We start from the raw sequence: 15,462 nt of genomic DNA, 5'->3' as shown, positions 1-15,462 counted from the left end.
ATTAACTGAAACCAATGTTTCCAAAATGTTGGGGGCAATCAAGGATCCTTAAGGTGCTCAAGGCATCTCAAGCTAAATTATAAAGTCCATCTGTAGCCTACTCTATTTGAGCTTCACTGTATGCGTTTGACACTAAAAGGATTTTTTTTCATATTCAGCTGAAGAGGAAAAGTTTTCCTGAGCTCATCTTAAAACCCACTTTAAGATGTCGGCGTATGAGCATGATTTAGGAACACGACAGCTAGTTTTAAGTCAATATTTAATTTACACGTGGAAACTTGAACCCTTCAGCACATCAAATATTTGCCAGATTTTTTTTTCAGTTAATAATTAGACTTTTTCTCTCAAGAAAAAAAGCACATCAGAGAAATAATTACTCATACAGAGCAATATCTTTAACATATATTTTTTTATCCCACACTCCTGAATTTAGAAGATAATGGATACTTGTTTCTTTGTGGAGAAAAAAAAAAAGAAATCACACACACACACACACACAAAACAAAAGTCCCACTGTATTTGGTTGACGGCCAGTCTAACTTGATGGTAAAGACACGTTACATGACAAGGTTTGGGTGCTTTCTGTAAACATGAAAAAGTTTACAGTAACCGCAGCAGCGCGAGGAAGCTTGAGTGTGAAGTTTCTTACATTTCCGGGTCCTATGACTTATCAGGTGGTTGCCGAGCTGCAGCAGGAGAAGGAGGAGCGGAATAAGAGAAGGGGGGGGGGGGGGACAACAATTTCTGTTGCATCTGGCCCTCAGCCCTCTCTGGCCAGCCCCAGTCCCACAGCAACTCCTCACAGGAAGCAAATACATGCGCGAGAAAGCAGAAGCTGCCCGAGTTTAGAGAAACAGTGTCAGTGTCAGCATGGCCGGGGGCTCGGTGTTCGAGTGTAAGGAGTACTTGTTCAAAGTGCTGGTCATCGGGGAATTAGGCGTCGGGAAAACGAGCATCATCAAACGCTACGTGCACCAGCTCTTCTCGCAGCACTACAGGGCGACCATCGGAGTCGACTTTGCGCTTAAAGTCATCAACTGGGACAGCAAGACGCTGGTGAGGTTACAGCTGTGGGACATCGCAGGTAAGGACACGCTCATTCGCTTCCATTGCGTGACATTAGGTGTCACACAACTGAAGCAGGTGGTTTCACCGCCAGTGGATGTCAAGCTCAACTTTTATGTGTGCGATACGCAGGGAAGTTTCACTTCCACAGGTTGCTTGCCCAAGAGTTATTTCACAATGAGATAGATACGTTTAATCAGAGTTATACTCTCTAACGTGTTTAAATTAACATTATGCAACATGTTGAATTCCCACGATGCTCAAAGAAGCACGATAGGGATTTCCTGCAGAAGATGACCGGTTGGTCTACGGGTGTCTTTTCCACTTCATGATCACGGCAGCTCATAATTGTCAGTGGAATGTAGGTCACGTTGTTATTACCGACTGAGCGCCGCCCCCTCCGTGAAACTTCCCCACAATAATATTCTTGTAATACTTTCTCTCGGGATTAAACTGTGTTTATAGCTGCACTAAGTGACTTCACTGGCCCTTGTGTTTATTTCTCGCAGTGTTTCACGTTGCAAAGTCGCTGTGACGTTCTTTAAATGTGTCCCATATGTGACCTCGTGCATTTTGTGAGTGGATTTCAGTTCAGGAAATTCTTCCTCTGAGCTCCTTCACTTGGCTCACACAGCAACCTGTGCCTTCCAGCAGCCTGAGTAAGCAAGCCACAGAGAAATCCGAGCAGTGTAAATAGAAGTTTCTCACATGCAGGCGTTTCTATTTAAACTCTTAACTGTTTGTTCATCTCTCGGCACAAAAAAAAAAAAAAAGTCACACTGCAAACAGAGGAGTCTGAGAATGGCATGCATGAGAGGACAGGTGAGGGAGGAAGTGAGAGGCAGACAAACCAGCAAACACAATGACTGACTTTTAAATGTCGACCAAGCTGACAGATTCAGCAGGAATGTGGGCTGGTGGGTGGGTAAAGGGTGTCTGTGATGTCCCATTAGTCTCTCTCTCTCTCTCTCTCTCTCTCTCTCTCTCTCTCTCTCTCTCTCTCTCTCTCTCTCTCTCTCTTCATGTTGGATCTGGATTATCTTCAGAGCCAAAAATACATCTCACATTATGGCTTGTGAAATTGCCTGGTCATATAAACTGTAACTCATAAGGCCGATTTACAGTGGATATTTTTATGTTGGGTGGAATGAGATCACATGGCTTCAGGGCTCTTTTATGTGTGTGTGTGTGTGAGGATGCTCTTGGTGGCAAAGGGTCCAACTATTGTGCCGGCTTTTCTTTAGTTGCTGTAGCTGTAAATGGCACATTTTGAATCATGACAGTTTATGAATGCAACTTCTATGTGTTTTGTCCAGTTCCAGACTGAACAATCATGATCTCACGTGTGCAGAGGACCGGTAGCAGTATTAATCATTCTCTCAGAAGGTGGCATTCGAAGAGAGGGGTGGGGGCGAAGGGTTGTCTGTGTGTAAAGAATTTGTCGTTATTGATTAATCTGCAGATTATGTTCTTAATTTATTTATTAAATGTCAGAAAATAGTGAAAAAGGGGCCATCCCAAAACTGTAGTCAACATATTTAATTAGCTTGTTTTGTCAGACCCAGAGTCTAACACTCCAAATATTCAGTTTGTTATCATAAAAGACCAAGAAAATAAGCAAATATTCACATTTGAGAACCTGCAAATAACTAACTACTACAAACTACTTGAAAAAAAAAAAAAAAAAAGTAATTGATAATGAAAATGCTCTGGCTATCAACAGCTGGCTGCTCTAAAGTCTTGCTACTGTGATGCAGTTAAGTTACGTACATTGTAACCCTGTTAACATTTTGATGTTTGTCTGCGGTGGGATGATAAACTGACTAATAATGATTATGTCTGCTGTCATTAAGATTGGATTTATTCACCATCTCTTACAGTAGAAGGATACCACACCCTCCTGTCGATCGGCCCATAGCATCCAAAAGATTTAAAAGTAATCCGTTACTGAACCTGACTCCAAGTCATGGGTTGATGCACATGCCAGAGCTGGAGATACTAACAGTGCAGGAGAATTTCAGTTTCTCCAACATATTCAAGATGGTTGAAAGTCACCATGTGCAAGTGATTTAGCACCACATGCACCGCAGAGAATAGGGACTGTTTTCTAGTACATGCTGCTCAGACGGTCCTGGCCTGAAGTGGCAGTTATAGCTTCTTTCTTCCTCCTTAGTCTAAAATGTTTTATTGCCTGAGTATTTTATGAGTCAGCTGCTGTGGGTCATATATCCATTGTGATCAGCCATGCCTCTAGACATGTTGTATTCATACATTTTGAAAGTCACCATGGTTGCGCAGGTCCATCCTCTCCCTCAATCAAACAGACCTCATATGCTGAGACAGATCAGGACAGATGGTCAGAGTACTGCTGTTTTTTTATATTTATTACATCGCTTACAGCGGTGACAGAAAGGGGCTGGATAGTTTGGTGTGTGTGTGTGTGTGTGGGGGGGGGGGGGTCGTTACAGACTGATTGGCGGTGTGGGCTACGTTCCCCCGCTGTCACTTGGGCCCTTGCAACACAAGCTCAGTGTGCAGGGGCATCTGTGACCGAGTGCCAGGGAAGGCCGTCTGCCTGTCACAGCCAGACAGCACTCGATCAGACGATCTGCGAGGGTAAATAAAACACTGACGCACACACACACACACACACACACTTGGACTGATATGATAAGAGACAAAGGGAACACGCTTGCACGTATTAGATTAACAGAACATGCACACACACTGTCACCAGAAAGAAAGTTTGAGGTTAGATGACACGGATCCTAAACCGTATTATTCACACCTACACCAAGGTCTGGCCTGAGGACACATCTCGGATAAAATAAGTAACGAAACGTGGGTGTGAAAGAGCAAAAGCTGGAGGTATAATTGCCAAGTCATCAAGACCAACCATTAAGCCATTTAATCATGCGGAAAAGGAGGAGGAATTATCCTCTTGGCAACGCTAAGAGCAACTTCTGAGTTGCGCTGACTTTTACCAACCATACTAATGATTACAGTCTGGGAGGAATGATGGTAATCAGAGGCTTCTACGAGATGGTTGCACCATGGAAGTCACTATGTGAAGTTCGAAGCTCTACCACCCCTTTTCACCCAAAATTGCTAGTCTCTCCTGGATTCGTCTATATACCATTGGACAGGATAATTACCACCATGGCATAGTGTAAAAAAAGGCTGCACCTCGTAGCATCCAACGTTCCTGTAGGAGCCGGAGGTCGCACATTAACAGGATGTATGGCGTGGTTTCCATCACAGTGCTAACCGGCCGTACTGTCAGGAAAATCCCTTTCTACATTGACCCCTGACACTAACATTAAGAACACCCTTTTCTTTCTCACTCAAACGCTGCCATTTTCCACGATTCAACACCTTCTGTTTTATTTATTTATTTCTGTCTTTTGTCTGGATACTGGATGCATTTACCCTTTAAGGCTTCTGAAAATCCTGTTCACACCAAGGCCACAAAACCTGTGACAAAGTAGACGAGATTTGTTTTGATTTGTTTTAACCTTCTGAGACCAGCAGGATCGCCGGCGATCCCGGCCAACATTACTGTATTTAAGAGGCTGTAGCAATCTCAGTATTAAAGCTAATGAAGATACTGGGCTCATATGAAACTAGACGACCTAATGAATCCATAATAACCATGTCATAGCTTTTCAGGAAGTGAGAAAAGACCATCGGCAGATAGTTTAAATGGATCTTGTGTAATAATTGCACAACAAAGACAGTGGAAACCTCTTAAAGAGATCTCGTCTGTCGGGGTCACATTGATCACCATAAGCATAACAAAAACAAATGATTGTCTTTATTTCTTATGCAGAGAGATTCCCATCTAATATTCAGAAGTATATTGATTGCATATTGAATATACAGTAATGCAATGGAGAGCTTCGCTGTTTACTGAATTGTATTGACTGACATTGGGACTACTTGCTATCACTATAAGCAAATTATTTAAACAGCGTTTGTATAGGAAGGATTCTGTCCCAAGCTTTTGGATACATATAAGCGGTTTCCACTGTGTTAGTATTTTGAGCTTAATTCCTGCAACCTTGTGCCAAAGCTTTATGTAGATCAGCCAACAATAAAGGGGAAACAAAGGCCATAGCGGTATAATTCAGACTCTGTTCAGTGCTGAAGGCCATTGTAAGTTCTCACATGCTACTCAGTGGAATTTGACCGTGCCGGTCATGTGTTGTTCAGTCTCCCCTTTACAGCTCGTGCTGAAGACTACCTTAATGACTGCAGCCTGTGTTGTCTTTTATTTTAGTAGTTGGGAGGCCGTGTGGGGAAGTTTCACAGCCGGTTGCCTCCTAACAACAGACGCAGACTGCTGCTGTTGCTACTGCCGTGTCTGGCTTGGACAGTTTCTATGGTAACCCACCCACAGGATAGCGATATGTACGACCGGAGAGGAAACTGGGGTTGCCACGGCTATGGATAATGATGAGACTTTTATTTCTGTTTCTCCCACACAAACAGTGTTCATACAGTGGCTGTAGCTAAACAGATTCTTTTTCATCATGTAGTTCTGTAACTGAAGATTTCACGTGTTGATACCTAACCGCACTTGAGGTCATTCGTGTGGTAGATTGAAGTGAATTGTCCACGTTTTAAAGCCTTTGGAATTCCACAATAGTTAACTGTCTTTCTTTACGGGCAGATTCAGACATATCTTTTAGTTTGTAGGCATGTTGAGCATTTGAGGCAACAGCGCACGTCTTTGTTCTCTCTGCAGTCTCATGCTCCTCTGTGGCATTCAGTGAGTAAATAGTATATTGTTCACACAGCTCATTCCATCCCTGTGTTTTCTGCTGATTGGGTTAGCAGCATATGACAGTCATTAATGCTTTTTGTACAATTATATTTGACCTTTATTTAAATGTAGATGATTGCTTCATTGAATTTCCATGTTTGGCTTGCTGGTTCCAGCTACTTAAATGGGAGGATTCAATGTTTTGCGTTGTCATACATAATAGGGCTGGCTGCGCTATTAATTACATTTTTATATAAATCGCAAAATATCTGTTTAAGGTGAAATGTGAGTCAAAATACCATTTTGAATGAAATACCGTGGTGCTGTGAGATGTCCTGGCCCACACATCATATTCTACACACAGAAACGCAGGCAGTACATGTGTCTTGTGAAATCTTTGTTGTTGAGGTTGCTGATGTTGTTCTATATGTACATGACTGTCCCGTAGTTTCTATTTTTATATAATGGTGTTAGTTATTCTCTGTTTGCTGCTAAAAGAATACATATACGTAAATTAGCTTATAGCTATCTCTGGTACAGCTAAGAAGCTGTGCACTGTCCCTGTCAAAAAGAAAAATAATAATATTAATAAAAGTGTCACACAATGGATTATTTGATTAATAGAGAAAAAGATCAGTCTATTTTTCTTATTTTCAACAAATCCCAAAAAAAATCAAAGCCGACAATGAACTGATCCTTCTAACATCTTCTGTGTATCAAAAGCCTGATAAAGTGTATTCCTCTGTGCCATAGAAGTCTATTTAAAAACACATTCATGAGACACAACATTGCACTGAGTGACCTGTTCATTAGATTGTGATGAACATGTAGCACTGTAGTTTATTTTAAGTCATTTCCGTGTCATTTTTTATCAATTCAAAAATGGAGAATATCACCAGCACCAGCATGATGCACACTGATGTCATTCAACAAAGAGGGCTTTTGTTTACCAAAGCACTCGGGAGTAGGGCAGAATATTGTGTTGAACTTCAGCAACAGGAGTGGAAATGTAGTAAATGCAGCTGAATGATTATCAGGACTTCCTTATGAAGGTCGGGCATCATGGGATTTGCTGTCATTTAATATTAGCCACTTCTGTGTGGAGCTCCTTATCAATACCCCAAAGAACTCATTACACCATGCAGCAGTCGGGTGTAAGCGTGCGTGTGTGTGCACATGTGCAACTGCAATCACATCGGTGATATTGATTGATCTATCCAACCCCGTACCCTTTTCCATCCAGCCGCTTCTCCCCCAGGAGGAGTGAGGTTGAAGGTGGGGTGAAGTCCCCACACATCGACCCAGCTATAAGGACTGGACATGTCAGAAAATCAAGTGAAGTGTTGAATGTAGACGATGACGTGAATGATCATACTGATTCTCAAAATTAATTAACTAATTAATTAAGTTAGAAGATATGCCAGAAAGCATGTGTGTACACGACAAGCTTCTTAAGGCAAGTCAGTGTTTGCTGGCCAACCTTGCAAGTCTGCACTTAATTTGTAACAGTTCCTAGTCCAAGGTGAGCAGACAAAGAAAAGCTATTTCAGCTATTGTCCCATCGTTGGTCCATGTTTTCATCAGAGCACAAAAGTCGTTTATGAATGTCAGGTCTGCTCACCTGTCCTTGTCGCTCTGTTCACACGATTTCGTTTACCTGAATAAAACATTGTGCACTGTATTCTTTACCTCTGGTGAATATTCAGTCTCTCCGTTCGGGCTAAACATTAAGCTGGAGCTGAGTCAGACCTTGCAATAGAAGAAAAAGAAGACACGTGCCTTGGAAATGATTCAGCCATTATTTCTTTCCATATTCTGCCTTTGCCTCCACTCTGCTGGATGTACGAGTTCTACAAGGCCTGGGAGTTAAAGCCTTTTTTTTCAGTCTATCGGCTCTTTATCCCACTGTGTCGTGTCTCTGGTGAATTCACCTGCGGTTATATCAGCTAAAATTAGACTCTCAATTATGAGCAATTACCGTCAGGCCTGTAGGCCCCACAGTGTATTCGCTCTCTCGCTCACACCCGCACTGCGCCATGCCATTCCAGATCCTTGCGCGGTTGGGTAAGAACCCACAGTAAAGTGAAAGTATGCTGAGAGAAGCTGTGCTCACTGTTCCTCAATCCTGTTCTTGGTTCATTTTCTCAACTCTAACTCAGCTCTAGTGGTTGCAAATTGTCTAATACACTGTACAATTACGTTTGCCCTGTCGCCTTTCTTGTGTTGGAGCAGTGTAGCAGAAAGATGTGCTGAATCTAAAATAGTACCAGGAGTCATTGGAAACCTGATATTATTGTAGCGACTGAATCTAAATTTAAGTTAAATGAGCAGGTGCTTTAACGGCACAACATGTCAACACAAAGAAGAGTTAGTTCAACCAGAAAAAAATCCCTTGTTTGTAATCTGATGTCAAGTTTAGACGACGACTAAATCTGAGTTATACATTTTTTTGGATGCTGCTATAGGTGTGTTCAGATCCGAAAACTAAAAGAGACCTATATTTTTAATTAGTTGAGTTAGTTGAAAAAATCTTAATCTTGTGCAATAGAACTGATGATGGCACACAAGCTCAAAAACAGGAACCATATTTGGAAGCTTTCGCAAGATCTCTTGTGTGTTTGTGTGGTTAAAAACTACTGTTTATGTGAAGAAAAAAACACAGAGTAAAACCAACCATGACCCTCCAGCTTTGAATGTGAAACTGCTTTTTTGTTGTATGTGGACAAAGAGTTCTGAATGACTGTCTGAAACATAGTAGATGCCATTTTTTTTTAGCATGAAACGGCCTTCTGTCTGAAAATGTTTTGCATTCGAAACCCAGACTGTCTTGGTCATGATCAAAGTTATAGTCGGTGCATGCTTGTACTCAGTTCTTCTTTCGGTGGGCGTCAACCCACCGATGTGTTTTTCAGTTACTAACTAACCTGTTTTGGTTTTATTTTGAGCAACCAACTTATCTGTGCACCACAGTGGTTATAACAGAAGTCTGGTAATACATGTTTTCTTATTATCAACAAATCCCATGAAAAGACCAAAACCAACAATAAATGAATCCCAATAACAAGTGTTGTCAGTATAGCCAAAGCATGATATGCTCTCTGCCATAGACCAACATTGTTGTTCAAGAACTATTCAAATCACATCAATGCAACATGTTTCTTTATTACTTTGAACTTCATCCGCAACTGTTTAAGGAAATGATTTAGTCGTCGTTGAAATTGAAAGCTAATATTTGTGGTCCATCCTTTAAACAGGACGAGAAGACGGGACAAATCAGCTTGCAGGCTAAGAGCAACATACAGGCTGGGGAAGCTTGAAAGAATCAAGAGACACATTGTTGGTTTTGGTCTTTTCATGGAATTTGTTGACGGTAAGAAAAATACAGAATATCAGCCTTATCGTTAATATTCGGGGGGTGTCTTTCCTCTGAGGAACACTACAAGCCAAAAGTTGTCAGATTGATGAAAGTTTGAGGAAGTCACTGTTGTTGATTATCATACCCAGCAAAAAAACAATGGAGATGCAAAAAAGCAAAGGGAAGTTTAATGATGGCAAGAAAAAAAGGAGAAGGGCCCAGCTGCTTCTTATTATTACAGATTTACAATTTTAAATGAAGCACTCGGGCAGAAACCAAGGGATGTTTTTATCAGATAAATATACTTGAAAGTGTGACGTCAGCCAAGTGTTGCCAGACATATACCTTTTGCCAGTTGAACCGCTGATTATAGATTCACTTCCCCCAACGAGGTTTTGTGCTGCACACTTATGCAAAGGTGAAGTGATGTGTGCAGAGGAGGAGATACGTCAGAGCGCTGCTCTTGGAATTTGTTTTCTCACCTCAAGAGCCCGTTTCCTCTTAAAGGTTTCATTTTAAGTGTGCTAATTAAAGCTACCACACAGAACTCTAACTTTGTGTTGAATTTGGCGGTCCTTTTGGACCCTGAGCACCAGGGTCCCTTTAGAAAACCTCTCATGTCAGCCCCGCACAGTCCTGGTTCTGGTTCTCCCGTACCTCCCTTCCCTCCAGCGGGCCCACCAATAGGATCTGGGCCTCCAGCAGCATGGTGTCGGTGTTGGCTCCCAGCGGGGACAGGCGGAGCAGTGAGGCTCTGCTCGGCTCCTGGCCGGCGGAGGAGATGGAGTTCGAGAGCTTTGCGCCTGGCAGGCTGCAGCGAAGCCGGATAGGTCTGTCCGCGGTGGGTTGGTCGATGCCGGAGGCCTGGAGACCGAGCTGAAGGTGTTTTCTGCTGAATCTGCGTGATTTTGCACAGAATCCGACCTGGTGGCGCTGATGACGCGCATTAAGAAAAACTATATAGAAATAGCCAATCTCCCTGATGGTCTTGTTTTACGTATGTGGGCCAGATGGAGGCATCAGTATTAAATTGCTTCATATCCAGTTGAAAGTACCTCACATAACTTTTTAAGTATGGAAATGACCATGGAAATTTGAATTTGTTATGACTATAGTTATTAAGTCCTAGTGTCTGTAGTCGTTTCCCATGATGGGATGGCATCTAAAAGAAACTTGAATGCATTTCAAATACAAAATAAAAATGAAAAATACCTCTAATTGATCTTTAAATAGTTGGTGGGATGTGAATACGATCAGTAGATTTTTAGAGATGTATAAAGCAAATGTGGTCCAGAATAGACCTTCTTGGATTGATAGTGACACCACACATCCTGCTGGTAATTCCCCTCTCTTTGCCTTTGTGAAATATCGTCTCAGAGAATGACTACAGAGAAAGGGCTAATTATTATGGCAGATTACTGCTGCCGTTCTCTGTGCAGATTAGGCCCTTGGCAAATTAGGAAAACTAGGTTGCATTTTTTTGGCCACACTTGGAGGATGAAAATTGTTGAGCTCTCTCGTAGTTGTGACAAAATGGAGGAAGAAATGATCAGGGAAATGATGGAAGGCGAGTGTGCTTTAATTAGGGTTGTGGGGATTGGATCCAGGAGACACCTGGAGATGTTGGACTTAGTAATAACTTCAAAAAATGTTCAGTTGAAAGACTGAAGTCACATTGGACAGTGGAAGGGGCGGTTCCATGGGACTTGCTGATGGTAAATAAGTCTGTATGATGTAAGCAGAAGTTCATGAATTCTGTTCTTTTTTTGAGCTGAAAAACTTCAAAAAAAGCAGATCATTGTTCATGAGAAAGGTTCATATTGATTGAGTAACCTTTTCACCCTGTAAAAGGGATTTCTAGGACCCCGTCACCTGCACAGACCGTATTGGCATAATGCAGATTTTAGCTATTGAAAGAACATTTTATTAATTGCGCATGTGATCAAAATATTTGTATGGACCGCCAATCCAGTCTTAGTGCAGAGTCTCTCCAGGTGCCGACCTTAAACCATGAGCTGGCGTTGTGTTTTCAGAGAGGCTGGAGTATCAAGTGCAAAAGATAAACGATCACTGTAGTAGTCCTCTAGATCAGGGAGTGATCGGGTGGGTAAATAGAATGGGGTTTAAGGCAATTAAACTAATGAGATCTTCATGTGTGGTGTTGCAGTAATTGATGTGATGTTGCACCCTCTTTTACTCATCTAGCTTTTTTTACTAAATTCTCCTCCTATCCACTCAGGTCAGGAACGATTTGGGAACATGACGCGAGTGTACTACAAGGAGGCTGTGGGGGCCTTCGTGGTGTTCGATGTGACAAGGGGCTCCACGTTTGAGGCGGTGTCTAAATGGAAGCATGACCTTGACAACAAGGTGAAGCTGGCTAATGGCAACCCCATCCCCTCAGTGCTGCTCGCCAATAAATGCGACCAGAAGAAAGACAGCTCCAACAACACGGCCCTAATGGACAATTTCTGCAAAGAGACTGGCTTTCTGGGCTGGTTTGAAACCTCAGCTAAGGTAAGCGATCAATACATTAGACGGAGAAGCTATAGATAAATATTCTCTCTGATGGTTTTTTACTAAAGTAGGAGTAGTAATACCACACTATGAACCTTCTTCTCTGCAAGTAAAAGTCCTGCAAAACTGTTGGCAACAAAATGTACTTTTGTTTTGGACAATGTGTTTAGCTAACTGCTGACAGAACCACTCAGCCGCTGCTAGGCACACAGCTTGGTGACTAAAATATAGTTTTTGGCAAGATTGTTTACCGTGACTCATGATACATCGCTTGTTCTTGAGTTTCAATGAAGTGTGTTTTTACAAAGATGAGGGGTTTGCCAATTATGGGTTCTATTAATTCAATATACTGTTGGGTAGTTTAATGGTTAAAAAAAATCACATTTTGTAAATCAATCATGTATTTTTTATTAAAAAATCTACATTTGAAAAGTGAGTAACTAGTAGTAGTAACAATAGCTGTGAAACAAATGTAATGGAATAAACGGTACAATATTTCCCTTTTGAAATGTGTGTACAGGTACCAAAAATGACACAGTACTTAGTAAATCTGGTGTCTTTGTTTCCACAGCTGTTAGTCTGTGTTGTGAGGTGTGTCTGATGAAGTGCATACTCAATGCAATAAAATAAAATTCATCAGCAGGTAACTGTGTGAGAGCACGAAGGCTGACACAAACACAATGCTGCCAGCAGAACTGCGTGTGCCACCTCGTGCTCCGTGATAAATCACTTCCTTTGTAAGATGCTGTTGTGTCTGACGAGTGCTCGAATCACCGTACTGTCAAATGTTCATCCTCTTAACTATGAGACTCCAGAGAAAAGCTTCCTCGCGCGTTTCCCTCACCTCCTTTGCCGTCACATTTGTCTTTTTCGAATTCATCCTCGTCCTTCTAACAAACAGTCAATGAGCCAAAAGACGCTTGCAAACACACACGTGCTTCTGCATGTTAAACTGAAACAACCTTTTGTACTTCCATGTTGAGGAATGCTGTGATGGGTTTTGGCAGCAGGAGTAAACTTAGTTAACTAATTCCAAATATGCTGAGGCCCTGCAGCTATGTCACGTGTTGTGTCATGTGAACTGAGTATGTGTGTGTGTGTGTGTGTGTGTGAGTGATGTGTGCAAAGCCTTTCTGGCCATCTCCTTTCTGTGAGTGCAATGAAGTGTTGTTGTTGTTTTGAGTGCCTGTCACCCTGGTTATAAACTCGACCTACAACAAAGCGTGATTGGAATTCTGTCAGTGAGTACCAAACTGTCTTTCAGTTTGAAGTGACAGAACACATTCCTTAACGTCGTACAAAAGAATAATTCATAACACTCACGCTGAGATATGCATTGTTTTCATCACAGTCTGGAGGAGTTTGTGGCTGAGGAAGGTCAGTTTTTTAAATGTTGAGGTGCTGTTAATTTTCTGTGGTCCTAGTCAGACTTTGCTATGATGTAATCAACAACTTGGGCTCTCTTATTGGGATGTTCATCTGGTTCCGATTGGTGCACGGCACGCCCTCTACTCATTGTAAAATCATAAAAGTTTAAAAGAGATGTAGACAGTTCTCATAATCATGTTATTGTATTCACATGCACTTCCAATCAATTTACAGATTGGGACAGTACATTTGGACAAATGTTACTTCTTGCCAGATTTCACTTTTTTTTTAAATTAAAAAGCAATTCGATTTGTGTTGCTAATTTAATTATTGACTTTTGCGACTCAATTTTCTTTTCTACAAGCAATTTGTAAAATATATTTTACCCCTTTTACCTAAGGTGTCCAAGCCTCTTTGTAAACATCTTTGCTACCATAGAGTCCGGAGAAAGGCCATTAATAATCATTACCTCTTCAACCCAAGGGACGACAGTGTGAAGGACAAAAGCAAATGGCGTTTTTTACCTTGTCTCTGCTGGTCTACAATCTCTGGTAACCGTCTCTGTCTCCCAGCTGTTGCTTTAACAGGCTGGCTCATATAAATGGGTTTTGAGTAGACTTACGAAGCAATTCTGAAAAGATGCTTAAAGGCTGTGATTCCTCCTACTGAAGCAAAGAAATGGACTAGTGTCTGAATAGTCACCAAGGTGTAAATGTACAACTTTTTTGTAGTCGTTTTGTAGTGTCTTATCACAGTCGCTGTTCTTTCAATGTGAAAAACATGACAAATATAATGTGAAAAAAAGTCTTATCACCACACTGACGGACTGTTCTGACCTTTTCCTAGGACAACATCAACGTGGACGACGCAGCACGTTTCCTGGTAGAGAGCATCCTGGCTAACGACAAAGGGTTGCCGTATGAGGAGAGCAATGGAGAGCGGATCAAACTGGACCAGGAGACTGTGGCTGCTGAGAGCAAGTCAGGCTGCTGTTGACACTCAATCCATTCAAATTAGCCATGCGCCTCCCTTGGGGGGGGTCCAACCCGAGCACCCAGGCTGTGGCTCTCAGTCCTCTACTGCAGCGTCTCTGAGGAATATGAATTCTTGGGTCCTCAAAGCTCCAGAATCTTCTCCTCTCTGCACTGATGCCCGGTCGACCTGCACATCCAAGTGTTTCATTGTAGTTCTCCCTGCCCAATTTTATCTTGATGTTGTCACAAATGATGTCGCTGCCTCTATAAAGCTGTTTCCTTCTTTGTCCCACGCCTCTAAACCTCAGCATCTTTATGATTGTGTTTTCCTCAGTGCACATTTCTCTCATTCTGTATTCCACCATCAACTATACACCCTACCCAGCCCACCACACTTCAACGCTGCTGCTCCTCCTGTTAACCTGACGGCCTCTGAAGCCCTGGACTATACCACGCCTGAGAAGGGGTGCAAACTAAACAAATTGGGGCGAAACACAAGCTAGAAAACAACACGTAGCCTCTTAATTTCTGTCCGTTTGGTCTATTCTCTCTCAGTATCCTTGTCGTTCAGCATTTATCTGTGAAACAGGATACGTTATTGTTCAGTGTGGAGGTATTCCTTCAATTCACATAGATGGACATTAATGACAATCATTCTTTTACAGCTGTTCTTTAGACTACTGTGTAAAACATAAGCAATTGGGCCTAGCAGTTAAGCATTATGAAAGTGTTATCGTATCTCATATTGCTGTCATGAATTGTTGTCTTTATGCCATATTTTCTCTGACGTTATGTGCCATAATACAGTTACAAAGACACAGACGGACAATACAGTCTAATAATGATACTATATGAGACACCAGTATGAAATGTAGGTCTGATTTAGGGTTTGTCTGTTTTCGTTTTTGTTTGTTTCTTATGTGTTGGGTCTTGCATTATGCAATTGGTGAGACTTAAAAACGGAATCAGACAGCGGACTACTCTCTTGTACATTAGTGTTCAAATTAAATATGAAGGATTTTTTTAAACATTGAGTTGAGATTAAGTTTACATGTAAAACTACATTGAATGTACAAGACCAAAATAGAATAAACATTTTAGCAGAATTTTGCTGTCTCTGTTGAATTAATGCAATTCATTTAAATATGTTCATCTGTGTGTATGTATCTCTATATATACACATACATACACAAATTGTATATAATAACAAAACACTGGGCCAATGTTGGTGTTGCTCAACACGCTTTATGATTAATTCAATCTTATAACCTTCTGAGCTACAAACTTTGTGAATTAATAAATCAGGTATTTAAACCGTAACAGTATTTGGCTCAAATGCAACAGAAACATTTTGTTTCCCTGTGTGGATTTATGTCCCAAGAAAATATTTCAGATTATAACAATACTTGTTTTTACCA

The 15,462-nt window shown here is 41.5% G+C and overlaps 1 protein-coding gene across 1 annotated transcript; it reads left to right on the top strand.

Annotated features, from left to right (window-relative positions):
- Positions 1 to 745: 745 nt before the first annotated feature.
- On the top strand, positions 746 to 15,150 carry rab32a (RAB32a, member RAS oncogene family). The gene is made up of 3 exons (XM_076083911.1): positions 746 to 1,084; positions 11,425 to 11,702; positions 13,917 to 15,150. The coding sequence occupies exons 1-3, from the start codon at positions 871 to 873 to the stop codon at positions 14,064 to 14,066; spliced, it is 642 nt and encodes a 213-aa protein (XP_075940026.1). The 5' UTR covers positions 746 to 870; the 3' UTR covers positions 14,067 to 15,150.
- The last annotated feature ends 312 nt before the right edge of the window (positions 15,151 to 15,462 follow it).

The sequence above is a fragment of the Anarhichas minor genome, unplaced genomic scaffold, assembly GCF_050575085.1.
Source record: "Anarhichas minor isolate MPS153535 unplaced genomic scaffold, ASM5057508v1 ptg000136l, whole genome shotgun sequence".
Taxonomy (NCBI): domain Eukaryota; kingdom Metazoa; phylum Chordata; class Actinopteri; order Perciformes; family Anarhichadidae; genus Anarhichas; species Anarhichas minor.
This window is presented reverse-complemented; position numbering and strand designations above follow the sequence as displayed.

Excerpts from the sequence above, each read along its gene's own strand:
- rab32a (XM_076083911.1), top strand. The coding sequence starts at position 871 with ATGGCCGGGGGCTCGGTGTTCGAGTGTAAGGAGTACTTGTTCAAAGTG. Across the intron at positions 1,085-11,424 it reads ACAGCTGTGGGACATCGCAG|GTCAGGAACGATTTGGGAAC; the intron begins GTAAGGACACGC and ends CTATCCACTCAG. Across the intron at positions 11,703-13,916 it reads GGTTTGAAACCTCAGCTAAG|GACAACATCAACGTGGACGA; the intron begins GTAAGCGATCAA and ends ACCTTTTCCTAG.